Source organism: Hyperoodon ampullatus (genome assembly GCF_949752795.1).
Source record: "Hyperoodon ampullatus genome assembly, chromosome: 15".
Classification (NCBI taxonomy): Eukaryota; Metazoa; Chordata; class Mammalia; order Artiodactyla; family Ziphiidae; genus Hyperoodon; species Hyperoodon ampullatus.
This window is the reverse complement of record NC_136928.1, coordinates 81,288,061-81,314,957: the sequence shown is the minus strand read 5'-3', so window position 1 is coordinate 81,314,957 and position 26,897 is coordinate 81,288,061. Positions and strand designations below refer to the sequence as shown.

The 26,897-nt window shown below is 39.9% G+C and overlaps 1 protein-coding gene across 3 annotated transcripts in view; it reads right to left on the bottom strand.

The window, feature by feature from the left end:
* NOL10 (nucleolar protein 10) overlaps nucleotides 1-26,897 on the bottom strand; it is a gene marked incomplete at its 5' end in the record, with an annotated part of 85,539 nt that overhangs the window by 17,558 nt on the left and 41,084 nt on the right. For all 3 annotated transcript variants that reach the window (XM_079721527.1, XM_079721529.1, XM_079721528.1), the window contains 4 exons: nucleotides 7,697-7,786; nucleotides 8,846-8,944; nucleotides 9,145-9,224; nucleotides 13,036-13,162. In XM_079721527.1, coding sequence (XP_079577653.1) covers nucleotides 7,697-7,786; nucleotides 8,846-8,944; nucleotides 9,145-9,224; nucleotides 13,036-13,162 — 396 coding nt within the window. The remainder of the gene's footprint in view (nucleotides 1-7,696; nucleotides 7,787-8,845; nucleotides 8,945-9,144; nucleotides 9,225-13,035; nucleotides 13,163-26,897) is intronic.

Genomic DNA, 26,897 nt, shown 5'->3' with positions numbered 1-26,897 from the left:
ATCAATCGTAAGTCAAGAATTAACAAGATGGGGAGCTGGTGGTGTAAGTTTACTGACTCTGAGTTATTCGGAAACCTGAGGGATATTTCCATCCCTCACAGGACAGCCTCATCGATCCTAGGCCATTTAATTGTTCTCAAAGGATATAATGTGAGACTCTACGATTTTGACATAATAAAACTTTACTATTGAGACCCATTTTGGATAGCTCAGGACTGACAGCTGCATTCCCTTTTATTTATACCACTCTGAACAGAAACATTTTCTAGACTGTACTGTAAACTTATCTGTTCACTTAAACAGATGATAATCTTATACACCCAGGGCTCTCCTATTGTTCCTTATCTGCAATAGGCTTGGAAACTAGATAAATTAACCTACTTAACATGGTTTGTAAAGTAAACAGCCTAAGCACAGGCTGGAAAAAATGAACCTGTTTGTGGTAAACTATGGCTCTACTTAACAGACTTTGTTTTACTGGCTGCTTCTCCACTATGGGGAGTAAATAAGGTAGTAAGTAGCTGAGCTCAGAATGTTGTATAACCGAGCTACACAAAAAATTGGTAAACCATGAGGCATTAAGGAACTTGGGCTGTTTATTACCTGTATGTACCTAAAATCTGACAAACCCTTACTAAAATTCTATGATATACTGAATATATATTTGAGATATATCGAAGTCTTCCCTAAGTATCATTTCCAAGACAGACTTAGGTTCAAGGAAGAAACAAAGATAGGTAAGTTCTAGTTCCTGATCCCAAGGCATTCACAACCTAATGAGCAAAAAACAAACAAACCTCTATGCTACAAGGCACCTTAAAAAGGATGCTAAACAGAGTTGAAAGTGCTCTAGGAGCAGAGAGGTAAAAAGTAATTCCAACAAGGTACACCTCAGAAGGGTTCACAGGGGATTTGCATCGGGGAGGAAGCTTAAAAGATGGGTAGTTTTCAACAGATAGAAATTTGGGAAGAACACTTCCAGAACACTGAGGAGTGGTGAACAGTCTGATAATGCAAGGATAATGGCAAAATTTGAAAAAGCAGTTCTTGATCAGGCCAGACCGTAAAGGATTTTAAATACCGTGACATTATTCTGCAGGTAAGGGGAAACTACTAGGGAAGAAGAGGGTAAGGAGGCGAAAGATACAGACAGAAGAGTGCGTCAAGAATCTCAGATGACAGGGCTTCCCTGGTGGCACAGTGGTTAAGAATCCGCCTGCCGATGCAGGGGACACGGGTTGGAGCCCTGATCTGGGAAGGTCCCAAATGCCGCAGAGCAACTAAGCCCGTGCGCCACACCTACTGAGCCTGTGCTCTAGAGCCCACGAGCCACAACTACTGAGCCTGCGTGCCACAACTACCGAAGCCCATGCGCCTAGAGCCCGTGCTCCACAACAAGAGAAGCCACCGCAATGAGAAGCCCACGCACCGCAACAAAGAGTAGCCCCCGCTCGCCGCAACTAGAGAAAGCCCACACGCAGCAACGAAGACCAAACGCAGCCAAAAATAATAAATTAATAAAATAAATAAATTTAAAAAAAAAAGACAGAAAGAAACCTGCTTTGCGATTCCACAGCGGCGTGCTACATGATGGGCTGTTGAGGGAGAAACCAGAGTCATGAGGAAGATGAAGAGGCCTCTTGAGGAAACCGGGAAAAGAGACAGGGCCTGAATTAGGGCAACTGGAATCTAAGGGTGTTTTAGGAAAGGATGATAGTGAGATACACGTCTAAGTTCGAACTGATAGATACAGCTACAGATGACATGGGAGGAGGAAGACGGAAAAAGAGGGTTAAAAATTTTTCTCAAGTGTCTAGCTTAAGTGACTAGAAAGCTGGTGATACAGTAAGTCAGGATCCATCACTGGAGATGATCAGAAAAAGAGGCATAGGATGGAATAAAGGACAAGAAATTATGTACCAAGAAACCAAGACATCCCCCAGTAGCTAAATAGTAAGTACACCGTGGTACATTCAGACAACTGAGTATTATTTAGTGCTAAAAAGAAATACAGTTTTCAGCTACAAAAAGACATGGAGGGACCCTAAATGCATATTACTAAGCAGAAAGAAGCCAATATGAAAAGGCTACGATACCAACTATATGACACTGTAGAAAAGGCAAAACAATGGAGACAGTATAAAGATCAGCGGTTGCCAGGGCTCAGTAGGAAGGGATGAATAGGTGGAGCACAGAAGATGTGAGGGGACGTGAAAATATTCTGATGCTCTAATAGTGGATACATGTCATTATACATTTGTCCAAAACCGTGGAATGAACAACACCAAGAGTAAAGCCTAATGTAAACTGTGGGCTTCAGGTGATCATGATGTATCAATGTAGGTCCATCGATTGTAACAAATGTTCCCTCTGGTGGGAGATATTAATGGTGGGAGGGGGATTATTCATGGGTCGGGGCAGGGGTATATGGGAAATCTCTGTACCCTCCTCCTGGTTTTGCTGTGAACGTAAAACTGTTCTAAAGTAAAAATTGTCTTAAAAAAACATCCACTGCATGAGAAAAGTTAAACAGAGAAATTACGTTCCATATGTATATGTATAACTTATTCACTTTGTTATAAAGCAGAAGCTAACACACCATTGTAAAGCAATTATACTCCAATAAAGATGTTAAAAAAATAAATAAATAAAAAAATAAAGTCCAATTGTTTAAAGATCAAAAAAAAAAAAAAGAAATTATGTTCCATTTAAGACTGGTTAACTCAGTCTATGGCTCAAGGAGAACAACATCTGGATTCTGATGGACACCATTAGGTGCCTGAAGTCAAGGCACCAGGACTCAGGAGAGAAGAGGGGGATAAACTGGATAAATTTTGGAGTCACCTGTAAACACAGGATACATAATACTGCCAAAGACCACAAGAATAGCTACTGGCCTGTTATACATTTTCAGGTTTCATGTATGTATATATATAAATCCCAAGGGAAATCTTTTCTTTTTCATCTTACTGTATTATTAAATAATCACATTTAACAAATAACTGAGAAACGTGTTAAAAAAGGATACGTTGGCTAGTATTCTTTTTTTCCCTTAATTTAAAACAAATAAGTTGCATTGCCTAAAGACAAGTATGCCTCAGAAGAACAAATATAAAATAAAAACTCTTCTAACCCAGCTGTAAAAATATTTCCATCAGAGAGTTTCCTAGTCTAATTGTTTGTTTTCACAGCTGTCTTACAAGAAAAAAAAAAAGTAGGATGAGATGTAGTTAATGATGTTCTATAGTAGTTCACGAGCGTCTGGCTAGCAATCTGCCCTATAAATACACACGTACACATGCCAAACACTTGCCACTGGAATTTAGGAAACATCTTAAAGTACTGTTCATACCACAGCCCTGTCTCGAAGAAGTATATTATGTGTAGATCTGAGTAGGATGCTTATGATCGATATTTTGTCCCAACACAGTGACATATATGAGAAATACTTAACATTTAAAACAGATTAATTCTTTCAATGCTATGATATCTATGAAATTAAGGTGATGCACACTTCTGAGTAAAGATGGTGGTTTGAACATAAGCATCTTCTAATCTCTGCTAAAACCCCACTAACACAATAGAAAAGGGGCTTTAAAAAGACACAAATCCTTAAGGATGAGAAGGATAGGAAAGGAAACGGGAGCGATGAGGTTGCAGAAGCAAGAAAGGAAGGAGTAGCACCTGCGGTCTCCAACTGGAGGGAGGCTTCGCTGGAGGGGAGGACGTGGCCAGCTGGGGCCACAGCCCGGGGAGGCAAGGGGAGCACCTGGCACCAAGGGGTGCAGGTGAGGGGCCGAGGTGCCACCCACCCCGACACCCCAAGCCCTCCTGATGGTAGTTCTCAGCCCTCAGAACGTTGGTAGCCAGGCCACCACCCTCCAATCAGGAGACTCGGAGCGGTGGAGAGGAAGGCTGAAAGGTCCTGACATTTGGCGCTTCCCCAAATAAACCGTTTGGCCAGGTCAGCACACAGGACTGATGAGCCCTGTCTCCACCTCAGAGCCTCCCGTCAGCTTTTCAAATCTTCCACTCTTAAATTTGAACAAATGACCATGAATCACAGCAGGGAAAGACTAATTAAAAAAATTTTTTAAGAAAAATTTCCCAGTACTGTAGAACTTAAGTTCCTGGATTGAAAGAATAAAGCTGAAAGAATAAATGAATTAATTCTTAATTAGAATTAATACCACCAAATTAATTAATACCAAATTTCTAATACCAAATACCACCAATTAATACTACCAAATTTCTAAGTTTGGATAAGGTCCAGATAATGTTTCTCAACATTATGCGGTGGGTCACTCGCCATTGCAGATCCAACATCAACTGAAAGGTAAACATCTTATTAGACTTTAATTACGTTCTCAGTGGGAGCGGTATCTGGGAACATATTTCACCGTTGGCCTCCCTGAAATTTCAGCTGGAGCCAAAGCAGAACATAACTGCACGATACTGACTTTCAAATCAGAAGTTATCAGAGCTATTAAAGTTCCTGAGGGTTTAAAGAGCTGAATTCAAAGACAAGACTAATGAACTGCTGATGGATTCAACAATTCTTTCAAGTATTCTTTACAATTACAATGAAGAAGTCTTTCCTTAATTCAGGAATGGTTTTTAAGGTCTTTTTTTGCGGGGGGGGGGGCGGGGGTACCACACCACGCAACCTGTGGGATCTTAGTTCCCCGACCAGGGGTCGAACCCAGGCCCTGGCAGTGAAAGCGCGAAATCCTAACCACTGGACCGCCAGGGAATTCCCCAGGTCATTTTAATTAGATAAAACTGTTAAACAAATCATACAAACTGTCTAATAACAGTCTAAGATTTTTAGATGACTATATTTAAGTATTTCTGGAAAGAAACTGAGCTCTGGTAATGGAGCCTGACTTGGGTCAACAAGCCACTAAGAGCAGATGAGGAGCACACTGTACAAATGCTGCTCTCTGGCAGGGTTCTATAGTTCACACAGCTACAAACACCGTGCTTCCAGCTTCCAACAGCTGAAGGGAAACTGCTTGGTGGAAGAAGATAAGAACTTCCAAGGTTCTTCCTCTTTGCACTTGCAGTAGAAATAGCACACAGTCTGATGATTCTTTATAAGATAACCCTACAAATGTTTTGACTAAAACTGTTTTAAAGGCACAGACAACCATGATGTTCCCATTGACTCTACAGATCACTTTGCATGTTTTCAGCTCCCAGGGTCGTTGTTACCATCCTGCACTAACGTGCACAGCAAGGGCCACCTGTGTTCTCCATCTCTTCCAGCCGTCCCTAACCTCAGTGAAAGTCTGTGAGGCAGAGGGGGGATGGTGAGAAAAGGGCACTTCCCCCACATCTCCACAATCATAAGGCCTTTAAAAAGGATCCTGAACTGTGTATACCGTGCTGCACAAAGTATCAAAATTAAATTTTAAGTGTCCTACTCTCTATAACATTAAATGTAATAAAGACTCATAAGCATAAAACATAGAAAAGAATATATCTGCAGCCTAAATTAGCTTCACTCCCTCCCTACTGAAACTTTAGGGCATGTAAATCCAAAGATCACTTCCATTAAGCTTGCAGAAGGACATATAAAGCTGAAAGGTTACCTCCCTAACCATCCTCAGGCTGGGCTAACAAGGCAATCAATGTGGGGACTTCCCTGGTGGCACAGTGGTTAAGAATCCACCTGCCAATACAGGGGACACGGGGTTGGATCCCTGGTCCGGGAAGATCCCACATGCCGCAGGGCAACTAAGCCCATGCGCCACAACTACTAAGCCTGTGCTCTAGAGCCCGTGAGCCACAACTACTGAGCTTGTGTGCCACAACTACTGAAGCCCGCATGCCTAGAGCCCATGCTCCATAACAAGAGAAGCCACTGCAATGAGAAGCCTACACGCTGCAATGAAGAGTAGCCCCCGCTTGCTACAACTAGGAAAAGCCCGTGTGCAGCAACGAAGATCCAACACATATATAAATAAAAATAAATAAATTTATTAAAGAAAGAAAGAAAAAGAGAGAAAGAAAGGAAGGAAGGAAGAAAGAAAGGAAGAAAGAAAATAAATGTGACTACTCTAAGGAGAAAGTCAAGGTAGCAGGAAGCACTTACATTTTAAACATTTTAAGATATACATATATACTTAATACATTGATGTAAATTAGGAAGGTGCACAGCCATAGCATATAGATGTATAAATTCATATAATAACAAGTTTAAGTCATTGTTTCAACATTGGTATACTATTCATGTAATGAAAATAGAAACATAAAAGCCATCTATGTACTTACTTGTGTGTGTGTGGGTGGGATGAACTGGGAGATTGGGATTGATTCATAGACACTAATATGTATAAAATAGATAACTAATGAGAACCTGCTGTATAGCACAGGGAACTCCACTTTGATGTACAGTAGAAACTAACACAGCGCTGTAAAACAACTATACCCCAATAAAAAATAAATTAAAAAGAATTGGAAAAAGAAGGGAAAAAAACCAGCATATTAAAAGAAGCTAACAGACCAGGATAAGAGGATGCAGAAAGGATAAGGAGGCCAAGGATGACAGAGGGAACAGTGAGAGTGAACCCATTCACAGCACCAAGAACGCCCCTCGCTGGTCCTATTCTTGCATCTTATAGAAGAACAAGCTATGACCCAGTGAAGCTGAGGGTCACCCATGATGACACAAATAGTTAGCAAGGGGGCCACACACAAGACCCTTTAGTTGCAGTCCCTTGACGTCACTGAAGAGAGTGGTACAAAAATAAACACATGAAGAGCTCACTTATCTCCCGTTCACTTAACCTGGCTCAAAACTAGAGAGAGAACCGAGAAAGAATAAACAAGCAAACAATCCCCTCCCGAGAGCTCAACACAGCTGGCCCAGATACGAGGTTCGGCCACCTATCTACCAGGCAGGTCCTGCAGGCTTGCAGCAGAGATCGGATCTTTACACCTCATTCCAGAGAACAGCCCAGCTTGGCCATCTGCCTGCCTGATCTAAGCAGGTGAGAAAACAACACCGAGGAGGAACGAGGAAGCCTTCGCATATCGGGGAAAATTAGAGAAATCTCCTCCTGTCTTGACAACATCAGCTAAATGAAGCACTGACCCTTATTTAGTTTACAACCGATCTTTCTCTATTTTACATTAGGAATGGAATGTAGAGAGCAGTATTCATAGGAGTGCACAGTCCCAGTGATGCCAAGTCTACATGAAAACTGGTTACTTGTGAAGTTAGAAACAAACCTAGTTAGTACAGAGAAAAACAATAAACAAACTCAATATTTAACAATAAAAGGATTATAAAATACATGCACAAGATAAAATATGCAGCTCTCAAAAATATTTACGAAAGAATTTTTAATAAAAATGGGAAGCTATGTGTGTTATTTTATAGAACCAGGATAAATATTTTATATATACAATAGTATCCTGCTATTATAGCTTATAATTTTAAGAGAAATAAGACAGGAAGGAAATTCACTAAAATATTAATGATGCCTTTGGATAGAATTATATGGGTGACTTTCTTCTTTATATTCTTTTCTATTTTACAAACTTCCCATATTGAGCACATACTATCTTAAAAGCAGGGAAAATAGAAAACTAAATGCATTTTTAAAGTAAAAAGAAAAAAGATACAAGTTACTGTCAAGAAAATGGAGAAACAACTTATCAGTATTTTCTCTGCCTTATAAAATCTTACCTTAACCTTCTTTTTCCATGTAGAATTTTGCTTTTCCTCCTCTTCCTCAATTAATTTAAGTGCCAGCTCTTTGTTAACTTTTGGCAATTTCTAGTAGAGGTGGAAAAAAAAAAACTGTAGTGAAATACCTACAATTTAGCTTTAAAGGTTAAAGCGAAGAGCAGGGACAGGACTCCGTGTCCGAGTCTGACCCGGCCAACATACACACACACGCACTGCTTTTAAAAACTTCACAAAGAACCTGGAAAAAGGAAAAACCTGTCACTAGTCTTTTGCACTGAAAGTGTGCGCATGTGTTTTAAACAATGTCCAGTTAGAAATCATTGTATCACTTGGTGGCTGATCTCAGTCGGGAAGGCAGAAGGAGATGGGGTTTGCGCTTCCCCTCTGCTTGCCGTTGGTGTGATGTCACCCATCAACGCCTCTTTGTCCTGGCAGCAACAGGGGGCTCCAGCAGAGCAGGGAGTCCACTTTGTGGTTCTCCCACGCTCCCGGGAACAGCCTCATCCCACCTCGAGAACCCCACCGCCAGCTGTCAGCCCTCCACGGAGGTCTGAGTCCCAGCTCTCAGGCCTGCCTCTCTCCTGCCGCCCAGCCCTGGAGTGTCAGCTGCTCCCTGAAGCCACGGCCTCTCTTATCAATACCTCAGTATTTTTGCCTTTTCAGTTCTCTAATACCTGGGTAACAATTCTTTACATTAAATTCCCTCTGTTAATAGAACTAGTGTGGCCTGATTCCTGTCTGGGCCCTGGCACAGTCTAATGACCATTTCCCATGATCCAAGCAGCTAGCCTAAGACACTCCCAAATGTCAGGAAGAAATGGGGATGAGCAAAGCGCCAACACTCCAAAATCTAAATCCCTATTTGAAAACAGCATCATGTTTTCCTGGTAGGACTGACACTCTCAGCTCACCTGGCATTATTTTCCACAATACCATTACCATAGTCTATAATGATAAAACTGTAAAGAGTATCCACCCTCACAACAAATAAAATATACCAAAAATATTAGTAAAAGATGTAAACTAAGGATGGAAAAACTAAGAAATGGATGGCAGGTTTCTCTGAATAATAAATAAAATAAAAATGAAAAAATAAAAAATGAAGTAACTTTCTCTAGTAGATTCAATGATGACTACAATACTTACCTTTAATTGGACTCTCTGTGCTCGTGTTTCTTCTATCTTCTGTCGGATCTTATCTTTCCTATATTCTTCAAAAGCAAATGGATTTACCATCAATTTCACCTTTTCAAAGTGGAAAAAATTAAAAATAAGAGAATTGTATTTAGCAGCATGTCTCATATACAGCATGACTATCATGCCAAAGAACAGACAGATCGCTTACAAATCTTAAGTATGTTTTATAAAAATGAAAGTAAGTAGAGAAGAAATGGCTACAGAGTGCTTTTATTTATCACCTAAAATAACTGTAGTTTTGTACTTACCTTGTGGTAGAGTCTTATATCCATGAAAAATCCATGCATATATGCCCGGAGAAAAGGTGACCCAATGAGATGGGTGAGCCCTGGGGAAAGTTAATCAGAAGAGGGCAGATCTTTATGAAATCTTGATTAAAATTCAATGATCTTTCATGACAACAATTTGATTTTAAGTTCACTTCTGAGTAAAAATTTAAGGATCAGAATTACTGATCTTCTTCAATAATTGCAAAGAAAATTTTACTCTGCTTCAGCAATATCATCCTTACTTATTTTTAATGCAATACTAAGCATAAAAATGATGGCAAGGTCTTTATGAACTATGACAGATAAGTAAAGAAGGGTTCCCTATACAAGTGGTTCTCAGAATTTTGGATTTCATGAGCTAGTTTAACTTTAAAAATAATACTGAGGGCACTTCCCTGGCAGTCCATTGGTTAAGACTCCACACTTCCACTGAAGGGGCACAGGTTCGATCCCTGATCGGGGAACTAAGATCCTGCATGCCGTGCAGCGTGACCCCCCAAAAAAAAGCCCAAACAAACAGAAAATGCTGAGATCAACACTAGGTTGATCAACTAGGTTGTCAACTTTCAAACTGCCAAGTAGGAACAGTGCTGGGGTTGGGGGGAGACCATTGTTATGGCACATAATTTCCAAAAACAAAGGACACTGTCACAACAATAATGTAGAAAGGGCATGTTTTTCCCCAAAAAGAACAGCTTTTGGCAAATTTGTACCAACATATATATTATATACAGACATACTTCATCATGGATGAATTAAAAGTTCAATGCCAATCAGTGTTTGGAAGCTTTAAACAGTATTTCACAGGGTTTCCTAGATTTAGATTTCATTTACAATTAGTGGTGCTGGTGGTCACATAAGGATGCTCTGCCTATGTCACAGAAATTATTTATTAATTGCAAATATTTGCACAGAGAAAGGTTATGAGAATATTTATCTTCAGAATAAGACCAGCTATGATATACTCACATAAACGGCAGCTTTAGTTGGTATAATACTAAGTGACTATGTTTCCAAGGAAAACATTACCCTGATTTCCAAATTTTAGAAATAAACATCCCTCCAGACCTAAAAATCACTTACTAGGAAAATCACATAGATGTACAAAACAGTATACATTACAGAACAACATCAAAAGGCAAAATTAAATTTAGGATAATCTCATAAAGTAATAAGACTTGGTCAGAAAAATACTTTCCTAGAATTCATTAGGTTAATAAAACCACAGGGTTTGGATTTGCACAGGAGAAACTCAAAAGGTGGTAGGGGAGTGGCGGGGAGGGAGGGCTGAACCTTAATGAAATGCCCAATGCATAACAATCTGCATTCAGGTAACTGCACATGTGTGTTCCTAAGTTTTTGTTTCCTCTATTAGGTATACAAATTTTATATTTATGGCCCAGCATTACTCCCATTTCAGGAGAAAGCTTTTCATATTAAAACAATTCTACAGAGAATCTGGCAGGAGCAGCAGCTTTTCTCATCATTAGCTCCACAGAGCACTAGTCCCAAGAGATCTTTGAGGAAGAAGAGGTTCTATGATCAAGTTAAGTTTGGGAACTGTTTCATATTTTCCTCCCACTCCTGGATATTTATAGTGTATGATGGCATTAAAGGCTCAAAGAAGTCCATAAGTAGAGGAACTGATTTATCTTGGCTTAACCTAACATTTCTCAAACTTACTTGCCACAAATCTCTTAAAATGATAGGTAACATTTATGTATTATGTTTCAAAACTGTGCTGAGTACTTTTCAAGCATAATCTGATTCATTCTCCAAGCAACCCTATGGGTAGGTAGCATTACTATTGCCATTTTATAGATGAGGAAACCAAGGCACAATGAGGTTACATAAATTAGACAAGTCATAGAGCTATAACGTGGTAGAGGTGGGATGTGAGCCCATGTCAGCCCATCTCTAATGCCCATGATATCAGCCACAATGCTACCCATCCAGCACTGCATACACAGTGGCCCATGAGACACGTTTTGGGAAACACTATGGTATAGGACCTCCTAACGGCCATAGTTGGGAAATGTCAGAACTTGCAAGTATTCAATGCTATCATCTTAAGAAGTAAGGGAAATTAGTTACATGGCCTTACTTTTACTTTAACATAAATTATTTTAAAAGGTTTTATATATGATCGTTAAATCTGTTAAAAATTATAACCAATGGCTCATTTAATATTAAAAGATATTACTAATTTACATGAAGATGATTTCTAGTATAACTTATTTTGTTGAATATTATATCTATTTCCATAGTTTTAAAAATAGGCAGTATGAATGCATTTTAACAAAACGTATCTAAACCTTTATCACTGCCTTCCTCACCCAAAATAAACACAGTGAAGAGACTGAAAAAACACCCCAAATATACTAAACACAGTAGTTTTTAAAAATCCACAAAATAGCAATGACTTTTTAGTCTCCAATTTAAGAAGGTAGGTGAGTATGACACAAGCATACTGTAAAAATTACGTTGGAGATATTTAAGGAGGCACTTCAGTAGGAAGACTTAGTTCACCCTATTTCATCCATAAGTCATATTTTTAAAAGGCTAAATACAACTCTTTTCTTTTTAAAACATTAAAATTTAAAGAATTATTTTGGTGGTAGCCGGCAGAAAATAATTCTGCCTGGATTAACTGTGCTAAAAGATATAGTTTAAAAATAGAGTTTAAGAATCTCTCTTCTAATCTATTTGTTATATGATTGTATTTTCTTTTAGCATTTAACTGCTATAGTACCTCTATTTGTTTTAAAGACAACTAAGCTGCCTAGGCTTGTGGAGAATGGATCTTCTAAGTTTTCCCATTCTCAGTAATTTGCTATGTAGCCTTTTCCCAACAATAGAACAAGATTAGCAAAACCTACTCTTGTTATCCTACAAACCAGTACTAGTCAACTAAGATAAATATGTTCTTCAGAGGGGTCAGTATGGCTGAGGTTAAGAGCACGGACTCTAAGTTTAAACTCTAACCCTCACATTTAGCAAGCACTGAAGCCTTTGGGAAGTTGCTTTAATCTTTCTGGGGAAAAAAAAATCTTTCTATGCCTCAGTTTCTTTACCTATAAAATGAAATCATAATAGTATCCACTCCATAGCTGTGAGGATTAAATGAGTTGTATATAAAACATTCAGGGGCTTCCCTGGTGGTGCAGTGGTTGAGAATCCGCCTGCCGATGCAGGGGACACGGGTTCGTGCCGCGGTCCGGGAAGATCCCACGTGCCGCGGAGCGGCTGGGCCCGTGAGCCATGGCCGCTGAGCCTGTGCGTCCGGAGCCTGTGCTCCGCAACGGGAGAGGCCGCAACAGTGAGATGCCCACGTACCACACACACAAAAAACATTCAGAATACCGCCTGGCACATGTAAGCCCTATTTTAAATGTTGGCCATTATTAAGAAGCATTTCTTGGTTTGTATTCTTTAAACCTAAGTAACTGTTAAGGTTCTACATATTTAAGGATTCAATCTATGGGTTCTCAGTTTTGGATTAGGTCTTTTAATAAGCAAACCTACAGGGGGACAAAAATCATTTCCGTGCAGTCTCTGAGATTTCTCAAAATTTTATTATATTCAAATACTACTTGAAAGTCACTGCTCCCTTGGCTGATATTTTTCCTATACATAGGTGGTAGGTTAAAAATATTATTCCTCATTTAAGATACAAAAAAGTCTCAGTAGGTTGAGTTTATCTGAATCTTTTTCTAAGCAGAGATTATATATACTAAGTTTAATGTCTGATTTGTCAGAAAGAGATTTGGAAAATCAGATAAATGTGACTCCATCACTTCTAATGTTCAAAACTCAAAACAAAGACAAGTAGAAATAATCTTATAAACATTTCATCATAATTTTTTTTACCTAAATTTTCAAGGTCTTTCTTGGTGACAAATTTGTAATCATCATAAACTGTGCTTTCTGGATTCTCTTCCAATTCTTCTGTCAAGTTGTCTAAGAAGGAGCACCACCTGGGAGCAGGACCCAAAACCTGCCGGCGTTGATTAGAAGGTTAGCAGATGTACATTCTAATCATGTCAACTAAGAGTTATTTTACAACCAGATTTCATATTATATTTATATAATTTAAAAATCCTTGATTCTATCAGAAGTACTGAGAAACAACTGCAATCTGCATGATCAAGTCTATAATGGAAGAGAAAAAAACAGAGTAGGGAGAACTTAGGCCTATAAGGGAAAAATCTCAGTCTGGGACACAACATATTAAAGAACATTCTTACATGAGAACTATGAAAATATAAATAATAATTCAGGTAGTAATAGTAACATCCATCTATAATTCTATTATCTCTTTCATTCAAAACAGTACTAGAATCTACAAAAGCATCCTTGGCATACCAGACTTTTTGTTTGCCACTCAGGACAGAAGTCCAAAATGAGAATTACCCTTTTTAAGGGTTTTCAACTAATTACTTGATAATTACATTCTATCTTGTATGGTCCACTTCATTTAATTGATTAAAAATTAAAATTCTGTATACAGAATTCTTTAGATTTAACCTAAAATGGGCTGCCAGGATCCACAATCAGTCCCAATAAAAGGCTGAGGAATAAAGGATCGAACAGAATTTATAACCAAGTAATAAAATAGGAATGTTTCAATTTGTAACCCAATCACTTCCATAAAACACCGTGATTGCTTCTTACTCTTTTGCCCTTGGTACAAATCTTTCCCAGCAGACGCCTCACGCATTGAGGTCAACGCTTATCCCAAAGGAAATAACACTCAGTGGGAGAGCCAAGCTACTGAAACCCTCTCTCGTGGTGGAGGCTTTCAGAAGAGAAAACTCTGGGCTCTTACAAAATGGAATTTCCAATGACTTCTTGCCTGTGTATTTTGACAGTAATCAATCATACAGAGGGAAAAAAACCAAAACTCATAATGGAAATTATTAAATCTAGCTTAAACTTTTTGGAGAAGGGAAGGTAGGAGGAAGAGAGTTATAACAAAGGAAGACAGCCCCCAATACCCTCTTCAACCATTAAAAAAAAAAAAAAGTTAATGTAAGATACAGCCATACTAATTAATTCTATTATTTTGCCTGATTAGAGAGGGTGATCCCACTACTCCTGCCAAAGGCTATGGGGCTCATGAGCATGAAAAACAACTCTTAATGAGCATTAAAAAGTCCCATGGAAGGCTTCCCTGGTGGCACAGTGGTTGAGAGTCCACCTGCCGATGCAGGGGACATGGGTTCATGCCCCGGTCCGGGAAGATCCCACATGCCGTGGAGCGGCTGGGCCCGTGAGCCATGGCCGCTGAGCCTGCGCATCCGGAGCCTGTGCTCCGCAATGGGAGAAGCCACAACAGTGAGAGGCCCACATACCGCGAAAAAAAAAAAAAAAGTCCCACGGAGAATTTTCTTACTTGCATAATCTGTACAATTTTAAAAACAGAGGTAAAGGTCTTGATACGCTAAGTGGTTTGACTAACCATAAAAGACAAACCTTCAAGAAATGAAAGGTATTTAAAAAAAAATTCAATGTAGACTACTTTAAAGAAACTGCTGTGATTTTAAGCAATTTTAGGACAGTAGCTTGAAGTCGACAAATATTGATAGTAATTGCTACTATATATAAAGCACTGTGCTAAACCAAAGTCCCCGACTATGCTCTTATTCCCCAAGGAGTTAGAAACCTAACTGCAGCAGATGGTTTGTGCATGCACACACACGTGCACATGAGCACACACTCAGCCGTTTAAAGCAATGAACTGAGATTGTGCTGAATCCACATGGAAGACGGGTGAGGGCTAGATGAAACAGGCCGGGTTGGGATACTCAGTAAGTATATTTGAAAGGACTTCCGGTTAGAATGAACACGTGAGCAAGCTAGGAAAACCCCGGGGGGCACCTTCTGAGAGTGAGAGTTCAGGCACCTGCAACTACAGGGTATCTGCTTCCCATCAGTCACAAATATGCAAAAGCAAAGCTCGACCACGTACTGGTGTATGACCCAGGACAGCAATCGTCTGCTCTTTTAGAGAGGAAGAATGTACACTAGCTCTTAGCACTTTTCTAGAATATAAGATCCTCAAGAAATTGTTCTCATGGGAGGGTTTAAACTTCATCTGTTTTAAGTGCTTAATTTCCAGTACCTAGAACATTGCCTGCCAAGTAGCAGGTGTTCAATAAGTGTTTCATAAATAAATCTAGTCACACATAAAACATGTATGAAGGCATTCATGAATCCCACTGCACAAGGCATGAAGACTTAAAGGGTCTAGTTTGGCAAAACTACTTTTTAAATCGTCTAGTTGTCCTTACTCAGATAAAAACATTCAAACACCTCACCATAAAATTACTGGATATAAGAACACTTTTTAGTGAAAGTCAGATTTATTTTGCCTCCTATGCAAGGGGGCACTGGTACCAAAGGACTTCATAATAAAGTAGTTTCACCGTTAAACCTTAAATCAGTCATAAACATGGGCTTCAAAGACAATGAAAAGATTACACTGTGTTTACTGACTTTTCTTGGGGGATGAGGGGTAGGGATATTAAAATATCAGGCCAGATCTGAACTTACTTTCACATGGTCCTTTTTTACAATGTTCCACAACACTCTTTTTGATAGTTATCTGGATTCTAATGAAACTGTTTCAAATTGCCTCTCCAGGGACAGCTCTGGTTATGAAAAATAATCTCTGCAATCAAATTCATGGCCATTAAATTTTACAGGAGGAAATAGTTCCATCAAAAACAAAACTAAGTCTAATGGGCTGATTATTAATCACGTTTCCCTACTTCCTACTCAGAGGAAAAAAATATCAGAATAACCATAACAAAGTTCAAATTACTGATTTAACTGGTATTCACTGAAGGTTTTATCCACATTAGAGCTTTCCTCAAAGGTCTACCACTAATTTGCAAAAACAGTGGTTGGCTTAACTAATAAGGGTTTAACCACGTGCACAGCTCTGATGTACCTAAAATGACCATGATATAAATTCATGTGTAAAAATTCCTCACTGTCTTTATTCATAAAATATGTTAATCCTTCAACTAATATGTAAAAATATATTAATTTATTCTTAAATTTCAGGCTTTACAACTTGAAGAAAACATCTTTTTTAACAATTGGTGTACTATTACTACTATGTCAAAAGTTTCTAGGTTTTCCGTAGTGTCATCATATTGCTATATTCTATACTGCAGTCAAAACTGATTATTGCTTGATTATCTACATTTTTATGCACCAGAAGAGTTTTGTTTCAGAAACTTGGTGAAGACTGTTCTATTTTAAACTTCAGTTATCTGTTAATGACTTTCCACTTTTTATTTATAAGAATTTCCTAAAGTCACAGGTCAGTAAAAGTAGAGAATTGGAAACGGACTCATCAAACTGCTATAAAGGGATACCGTGGGTCCCTGAGCAACTTTAATGACAATCATATCAATCAATTTAAACAGAAATACTTGGTCCTCCAAAATAGGAAAGAATCTTTATCAGTGTGCTTTGGGAAGGCCTTGACTGAAATGCAGCCGAGTATCTACTTGCTCTAATCCGTTTGGGCAAAAGAACCAATCTTAAGATACATGAAAGTACATGCCACGTGCCCAGGCTCATCTGCCTGTACGATTACAATCTACCTTTAAGATGTTAATTACATATGCTTAATTTAAAACCTCAAAATTCTCATATATTCTGGTAATGGACAACAATGACCAGGAGTGGGGAGGGCAGACAATGAATATTAAGATCCTTATGGACTTGACAGAAGAGGGTATCCCCTCCCCCATTCTTTGGAAAAACCACTGTGCCACATCCTAAAGCTGGGTTAAGGCAGAAATAAGGATTGAGGATTACTGGATGGATGGTTTTAACAGATCAAGGGTGACTAAAATAACAACAAAGCATTATTAGTATCATTAGACACAAAGAACCAAACTGCACTAATTCAATATAGATGCCATAATTTTTCCCATTTACCTATAATGCTACTTAGTATTTCCTATTTATATGAAAATCACTGATAATATCACACAGCAATTAAATATGAAATTGTTACCCTGACTTTTTAAAATAAATTTATTTATTTTTTGGCTGCGTTGGGTCTTCGTTGCTGTTCACAGGCTTTCTCTATTTGCGATGAGCGGGGGCTGCTCTTTGTTGCGGTGCGCGGGCTTCTCCTTGTGGTGGCTTCTCCTGTTGCGGAGCACGGGCTCTAGGTGCACAGGCTTCAGCAGTTGTGGCACATGGGCTCAGCAGTTGTGGCTCGTGGGCACTACAGTGCAGGCTCAGTAGTTGCGGCACACGGGCTTAGTTGCCCCGCGGCACATGGGATCTTCCCGGACCAGGGATTGAACCCATGTCCCCTGAACTGGCAGGCGGATTCTCAACCACCGCACCACCAGGGAAGTCCCTTCACTTTTAAACTAATGATTTAAAAACAATTTTAAAAACCTTAGTAACTAAGAAAATTCTTAATTACTCCATTTGGTAGTACTGTATCAACACACAATAAATAACTTCTTTTTTCACAATAACTTTGAGCAAAAATGGGAAACTTTAACTGTATGTAATATATCCAAGTGTTCTAACATGTATCAGTTAAAGTTTCCCCATTAGAATTTTAACCCACATCTAATCTGAAATCTGTTACTCTCACTATAAGGCCATAACCCTTTATCAGAAATTACCAGGGCCAGGGACTTCCCTGGTTGTCCAGTGGTTAAGAATCCACCTTCCAGTGCAGGGGATGCGGGTTTGATCCCTGATCGGGGAACTAAGATCCCGCATGCCATGGGGCAACTAAGCCTAAGCACTGCAACTACTGAGCCCACACGCGCTGGAACCTGGCACTCCACAACTAGAGAGAAGCCCGTGTGCTGCAACGAAAGATCCCGCGGTGCCGCAACTAAGACCCAACGCAGCCAAACAAATAAATAAATAAATAAATATTTTTTAAAGAAGAAGAAGAAGAAGAAACTACTGGGGCCAAAAAGCATTTGAAACCTTAGAATCTTCTGCATTTTCAAAAGGTAACACAGTATGTATACTGCTTTTATGTAAAATCTTCAGTGAGGTCTGGGTCAGTGATCCATAATCAAACACATTAATAGTTCTCTGCGGCAAAATCTACACATCTTCATACCGGTGATCTGGATAAATAGACTAGAAAGAGCCTCACCAGTACATGTCAGATTTGAGTCCTAATGAAGCAATTCAGGTTTTGCCACTGATCAGTTATAAAAAAAAAAATTCAGGGCTTTTTGGATTTCAGAATTGCAGATCAGAGATGATGGGACTATACTATAATGTAACTATCGTTAACCACTATTACAATTAATCATAATTTTTCTAAATGTATAGCGTGTATCTCCAGAAGGAGAACAGGATTTTGCCAACTAAAATGACCAACTCTGCAATACATAAACTCAAAGACAAACTTCCTTTTCAAACTTTCCCTCTATTATTAGTTGAACAGCACCACTAGTACCAGCATGTATTTTCAAATTCTGACAGCTGGGGCTTATTAATAACCGGTCATAAATAAGCCTAAGAGAGGAGAGACAGCTGGGTGAGCCAAGGGAGTGGCCACGAACTTAAGCATGTAACTGCATTTGCAACATAATGAGCTGCCTAATTGTGTATCCAGGTTTACATGTATTTGCGTGAGTAATTATGAGTCATTTAAAGGTATTCTACTTGTAGTGCTTTGTTCTCTCATTCCTAAAAATCAGATCAGCAAAAGAGCAATTTAATTTCAACATTTTAAAATATTTATTTTAAAAAGGAGAAAAATTATTATCTGCCATGATTTCAATTTTTTTCAATCCACTTTTTGAAAAGCAGTTTAGGCACTGAAATAAAATGATAATAAAATAAGGCCAGGTGATAAAGAAAAAGATCACCTATGCCATTCTATCCGTATCAGCCGACAAACCAATAGTTAATCTATGCAATACCCTGTGAGTACAAATAAGCATGAGATGGAGCACCTATACTCAAGGGTTGGGGGAGGTAGGACACCCCAAGCAAACAATTAAATGGCGCACTAACTATATATTTTTATCTCCTTTCCCTCCCAAGCCTACTTAAAATGATAGTAAACTAGTATAAAAGGTACTACCTTCAAGGACAAAAAGAACAAAAGAAGAAAATATAGTGGTTAAAGGATTTAACACAGTATAAATGTTGGGTACGGGCTTCCGTGCTGGTGCAGTGGTTAAGAATCCGCCTGCTAATGCAGGGGACATGGGTTCGAGCCCTGGTCCGGGAAGATCCCACATGCTGCAGAGCGACTAAGCCCGTGCGCCACAACTACTGAGCCTGCACGCTAGAGCCTGCGAGCCACAGCTACTGAGCCCATGTGCCACAACTACTGAAGCCCGTGCTCCACAACAAGAGAAGCCACCGCAATGAGAAGCCCGCGCACCACAATGAAGAGTAGCCCCTGCTCGCCGCAACTAGAGAAAGCCCAGGCACAGCAATGAAGACCCAACGCAGCCAAAAAAAAAAAAAAAAAAATGTTGGGTGCTTACAGAGGTAAGTATCAAAGACGAGACTAGATTCTTTCCTTAGAGTCCTTGAGACCCAGCACTTCCAGGCTCCATGTATATGGGAAGATGGGCCCAAACAGAGGGGAGATGATGGAGTTGATGAATATCTAAAGTCCCACCACCCCTTAGGAAACCAGAGGATGATTTTTTGGAGAAAGTGAAGGAAAGCTGTTCCACGTGAGTGGATACCTGGCAGAGGTGACTTGAGCTGCGGGGGCTGAAATTAGCAAACTAACTGGCAGCCTCCATATCAGTGTGTGACCCTCAGCTCCTTTCGCAGCTCCCAGAATGCCAGAAGCCAAACACATGTTGCTGTGCTTCCATTCCTGCCAGCCTAAACCCCTAACACTCCTGGTGAGGAACTGGGGGATTCTCTATAGAAAACGAAAGATCCCCAAAGACAGACTTCCAGATGCTGATATCTGGGAATCCTCCAATATAGGCACAGACCTCATTTTATTGCACTTCGCAGATATTGTGTTCCTTACAAATTGAAGGTGTGTGGCAACCCTGTGTTGTCAGATGGATGACGGTTAGCATTTTTTAGCAATAAAGTAATTTTAAATTAAGATATGTACATAGTTTTTTAGACATAATGCGATTGCACACTTAATAGACTACAGTATAGTGTAAACATAACTTTTATATGCACTGGGAAACCAAAAAATATGTGACTAACTTTATTGCGACATTTGCTTTATTGTAGTGGTCTGGAGCCAAACCTGTGATTTCTCCAAGGTATGCCTTTGGTCATTAGCTGAAGAGTTAGCATGAAAATTACCAGAAGACAAGACCACGGCATACAAAGAGTTTCCAATCAGCATTTAGTATTTCATTCTTTTTTTTTTTTTTGGCTGCGTGGGGTCTTTATTGCTGCACATGGGCTTTCTCTAGTTGCAGCGAGAGGGGGCTACTCTTCATTGTGGTGCGCGGGCTTCTCATTGCAGTGGCTTCTCTTGTTGTGGAGCATGGGCTCTAGGTGCACAGGCTTCAGTAGCTGTGGCACGCGGGCTCAGGAGTTGCGGCATGCGGGCACCCTAGAGCACGCGGGCTTCAGTAGTTGCTGCACATGGGCTCTAGGGCGCGTGGGCTTCAGTAGTTGTGGCTCACGGGCTCTAGAGCACAGGCTCAGTAGTTGTGGCACACAGGCTTAGTTGCTCTGCAGAATGAGGGATCTTCCCAGACTAGGGATCAAACCCGAGTCCCCTGCATTGGCAGGCAGATTCTTAACCACTGCACCACCAGGGAAGTCCCTAGTGTCTCATTCTTAAATAAGAATAGATTGCCAAAGATCACCATTCATTTATTCAACAAATAGTTATTGTCAAGCATTTTTCTCTTCACTGTAGATACAGCAGTGAACAAAACAATCAAGAATCTCTACCTTTAAAGAGCTTTCATTCTGGAAAGGGAAACAATAAACAAACAAAGGAAAGAGTATAGAGTATGACAGACAGTGATAAGAGCTATGGGGAAAATAAAGCAGTGAAGGGTGATGGAGAACACAGGGGAGGGGGAGCAGGGGTGGACAGGGAAGCCCATGTTGAAGTGACAACTGAATACAGACCTAGAGGAGAGGAGAGAATAAACCATAAGAATATCTGGCATATGCAAAGGTCCTGAGATCAGAACTGCTTGGCATGTTTGGGGATCAGCAAAGAGACCAACCCAGTATGGTCTGAACAGAGGGAGACAGGAAAGGGCTACATCAGGTAGGGTCTTGCAGGCCACTGCAGGACTTTACCTTTTCCTTGAGTGAGATGGAAGTCACTGGAGGGTGTGAGCAGAGGTGTGACATGATCTGACTTATGTTTACAAGGATCCCTTTAAAAAGGATGGGAGACTTACTAGTTCCAGGAAAGCTCTGTCATTAGCTGAATTAAGTCAACTAAGCAGACTTTGGTGACCACACAGAACAAAGCTATCAGATTTTACAGACTTAATCCAGCAGAGACACTAAACAACCAAAACGGCAACAACAATGAATTCAGGGTGGGGGTCATCTGAGTTCCATAACTCCCAAATTATATTATCTAAAACATCTAGTTTTCAACAAAAAATTACAAGACGTGCAAAGAAAGCACGGCCCATATACAGGGGATAAAAAGCAGTCAACAGAACCTATCTTTTGAGGAAGCTCATACTTTAGACTTACCAGACAAAGACTTTAAATCAGCTATTATAGATATGCACAAAGAACTAAACAAACAGATCCATGCCTAAGAACTAATGAAATGTATGAGAACACATGTCTCATGAAATAGAGAATATCAATAAGGAGAGGGAAATTATAGAAAAGAATGAAATAAAAGTCTTGGAGTTGAATAATACAATGATTGAAATAAAAAATTCACTAGAGGGGCTCAACAGTTATAAATCAGCAGAAGGAAGAATCAGCCAATTTGAAGACAGGTAAATTGAGATTATCCAGTTTGAGAAATAGAAAGAAAACTGAACAGAGTCTCAGACACCTGTGGGACATCAAACAGACCAACATACACATAATGGGAGTCCCAGAGGAAAAGAAACAAAGGGGCAGAAACAGTATCTGAAGAAATAATGGCCAAAAACTTCTCAAATTTGGTAAAGGGCTTCCCTGGTGGCGCAGTGGTTGAGAGTCCGCCTGCCGATGCAGGGGACACGGGTTCGTGCCCCAGTCCGGGAAGATCCCACATGCCGTGGAACGGCTGGGCCCGTGAGCCATGGCCGCTGAGCCTGCGCGTCCGGAGCCTGTGCTTCGCGACGGGAGAGGCCACAGCAGTGAGAGGCCCGCGTAACGAGAAAAAAAAAAAAAAAAGTGAAATTTGGTAAAAAGTATTACACTGCACATCCAAGAAGCTCAACTCCAAGTAGGACAAATTCAAAGAGATCCACACCTAGGCACATCATTGTCAAACTGTGAAAAGACAAATGTATCTGAAAACAGATATTCATACCACTCCTTTCCTTTTTTAAACTTTTAAATTTGAGGTATTGTAATGTCAAGAAAGCTTCTGGGAAACCAAAGTAACAATGTACTGAAAACTAAACACATACATCCACTGGAGATCTACTGACTGTGAGCTTGGCAACATTCAGGACATGCAAGCTTACACCAAATAGTCCTGCTAAATTGAGGAAAAGGGGAAAGAGAATTACTCTCAAACCAGTGCAACTTAAGAGAGCAAAAATCTTGTTCAAAACCATGAAATTCCCTCATAAACCAAATCTCTTAAAGTTCTCTTGTAAGTATTCAAAGCTGTATTATACTTAACCTAAGTAATTCTAATTTGAGTTAGAATGAAAAGCTTTACATTTGTCTGCTTTTCCTGAAAATTACAAACAGTGCATTAAATAGCATGAAAAAGTCCTCCGCTTCCATCTTCATTCAACTCTCAAGAAAAAAGAAAAAAAATATCTTCATATGGTCCCTGTCTTTTTCAAAGTCCACTGTTAGTTAAACAGGACAAACATGGTTGTTCTAAGGTCTCCCCTTTACTCTCTCCTGAAGAGCCTGCCTCTGCGCCTCTGCTGCAGATCACCATTGGATGTTTATCATCATGTTACACCTGAAATCCCATGCAGTCTCCCCAAGTTCACATCCAGAGTTTCCAGTTCCAATGACTCCAAGCAGCGCTAAAGTCCTCTACTTCCAGGCTTTTCCTGTCCCAGTTTCCTAACTACACTAAAAATGCTCAACCTTGACAGCTCTGTCTGCACATATGCATACACACAACAGTCCCATGGGTGCTAAAGGCACTAGGCCAATTTTATCATTTGAGAATGTATTTATCTTTTTGATCACACATCTGGTAATGTGCACTCTCCAAGATCTTGTTTGGTCATTTTATTCCTGCCAAGAGTTACACAGATGGTTTTAGTGTGTTATCCTGGTTACCACATCAGCAGTTTCCTGGTTCTATCCTACTTCCTCACAGGCAAAGGAATTTATTAATAATTTTTCGGCATATTCTTAAGTCTTTGTAAAAACTAAGGGTATCCTAATATTTAAAAATATCTAGGGATGGAAACTTGGCAGAAACAAAGGAAGAGTAAAATGTTTTTAAATGAAGGTTATACACTTCAACAGTGCTACTCTAGAAGGGTCGAAAAATATTTTGCCACCATTTAGCAGTTAATGTTTATCTACAGGGGGCCACACATGGAACTAGGAAATCCTGAAGAATACATTTTAAATTCAAGCAAAAGAAGATTTCCATATATTCCCAAAGAAAGCCAAAGTAGAGCATTATACTGGCAAAACAAGAGGGTAAAAGAACCCAATTTTGACTCATAATTGAATAAAATGTAACCAACCATAAAGCACGTAAGTAATTTTCTACAACCCAGGTAGAATGTCTGTTTCAGATTTTAAATACATATATTTCCCACTGTGATGATAAATAGGATTCATACACATGACAATATTAATGGCCCTATTAAGATATATGATGTATGTGTGTGCAGGGTTGTGGGAGGGAAGTAGTGCGTATATTGTATTTATCTTTTTTTTAGTGAAGTCTTAGGATAGATTCCAAAAACTTCATGTAAATCTAATCATTTTCAAAAAGAGAAGTGCTTTACAAGGAAAACCACACACATAATGAAATCTTTAAAGTCAGAATGAAAGGAAAGCTATATGGTTTGGTGGGAGGAGTGATGAAAGGGAAAAGATTACCTGCTGTAGCAGAACCAAAAACTGAACTTTGGACTCCATGGCAACCAAGGCAAAAGAGATGCATAATGAGGTAGAAAGAGATCATTTACTTGATAAAGGAAGCATACTGATATGTCTGGAAAGAGAAACTCTCTTTTGGAACTAAACTCGAGAAGCATTTCATAGATCTCCCTCTAAGGAACTCTAACCCTGAACAATACTTCTTTAAAAGAGGTTTACAAGAGAAACTTTATATGACTGTTAAACATCAAAGAAACACCATTAAACTGTAATTTATGAAGGTCCAAGTAACGTGATCCAAGCAAGCACCTTGATGACCTAACTTGACTCTGACATAGTTTAGAGCTGTGCTGTCCAATAGAGTAGCCACTAGCCACATGTGGCTACTTAAATTAACTAAGATGGAGTAAAATTTAAAATTCAGTTCCTTAGGCACACCAAGCACATTTCAAATGCTTAATAATCATACATGGCTAGCGGCTGCCATGTTGGACAGAGCAGATCTTAGAATATTTCCATCAGAGAAGTTCTACTAAACAGCACTGGTTAGGGAACTGAAAGAAATGAGTGGTGAATATCCATTAATAGGAAACTAGACAAATAAATTATGACATATCTATATAATGAAATATTGTGCAACTATTAAAAAGAATGGGTTTGCTTTATATTTATCTGATCTGATGAGAACAACATATCGTTAAGTGACAAAAACCCCTTTCGAAATTGTATGCATCATGAGACCCCAATTCTGCTAAAATGCACATGCTAGTGTTTGGGGGGTTTGAGGGGAGGCATGGAGGGAGAGACAACTGACTTGACTCTGTAAAGAGTATGCACCATCCTGTTAAGAATGGTAGTGGGAGGAGGGGCGGTTATGAAGGACTTTTTCTTCCTTGGTTATATATCTTTACAATGTTTGATTTAAAAAAAAAAAAGAGCATTTTTCCTAAAGTAATAAACAACATCTCCAAAGGGACAGAGGCACAGACACAGACAGAGTTACCAAATGATTGACAAGCCCCCTACAACACCAAACTGAAATTTCAATTGTTTCAGAGCCTATAATTCAGGATTGAGACCCTTTAGTGAACATCTGGATTAGTATTTGTGATACTGACTGAGAAGAGACCTTTAAGAAAGACAAAAGGTCCTTTTTCTCTCTAGAAAATTCAAGAACTTAACTCACTCACAACTTTTGATCCTTTCCATAGAGATAAACCAAAAAACCAAAAGATCAAAACTCCCTCCCAGGGCTTTCCTGGTGGTGCAGTGGTTGAGAGTCCGCCTGCCGATTCAGGGGACACGGGTTCGTGCCCAGGTCCGGGAAGATCCCACATGCCGCGGAGCGGCTGGGCCCGTGAGCCATGGCCGCTGAGCCTGCGCGTCCGGAGCCTGTGCTCCGCAACGGGAGAGGCCACAACAGTGAGAGGCCCGCGTACCGCAAAAAAAAAACAACTCCCTCCCAGGAAGTAGCTTGCCATTCTCTGAAGCTTCAGAGTTTTAAATCATACACCTGGGAGAGAAAATTTCAAGTCACCTCAACACTTCCAAAGCTCAGCTTAGCACCTACCCCACCCTCTGCAGCTTTTATCTCTGTGAACGGCACCATGGTTCATTCAGTTCCCATCTGCCTCCTAGCCTCCACTCCCAATGAGCACCAAGCCCTAAGCAGGCATTACCTCCTCACTGCCTCTTCTATCTGTCTCTTCCTTCACCAGCCGCGGCCACTACCTCAGAGGGCGCTCTCAGGACCTTTCCTGATCAGTTACGCTCCGTCCCAACCCCTGCTTCCAAAGCCACCCACTCCCTATGGGCAGAATAATCTTACACCCATATCTGATCGCACTCCCCTGAATAAAACCCTTCAAAGGCATGCCGCTCCACTTCAAATCAAAAGCAAAAACGCTAACACAGTACAAAAGGTTTAGATTTAAGGCCCTTACATCTCTCCAGTTTTATTTATTTCTTGCCCCTCCCTGCCCCTGGAAAACCTAAGCTCCTCCCAGGCGCACAGAACAGATCTGAGGCTCTAGCATCTAGTTTCAACTCCCTGTGGGTAGAAAGATCTCCCTGATTCCACCACCTTTCTTTCTACCTCTTTGTTGGTTAATTCCTGCATGTCCTTCAAGATTCAATTCAAATGTCTGTACTCCCCCTGACTATCCCACCTATGGGAAGATGGCTTCCTAGTGTGCTCCTACAACTGTAATGTTTGTTCCTTTACAAAACTATAAGCTCCAAGGCAACAAATAAAACGTCTTTAATATCCCAGGCCTTAGTGCAGGTGCATGAAAGGTGCCTACTAAGGATTTGTCCAATGATCCTTACTCCCCCAAAAACTCAAACTAGAAACTAGTCAACAGAGACTATCTAGTCAAGCCCACAAAGGCAAAAAACAAAGGATTGGATTTCCTTCAGTGACCAATATAAAAATTAATGTACTTACAAATTAAAACAATGAGATACCACTGCACACCATTAGAAGAGCTAAAATCCAAAACACTGATAGCACCAAAAGCTGACAAGGATATGGAGCAACAGCA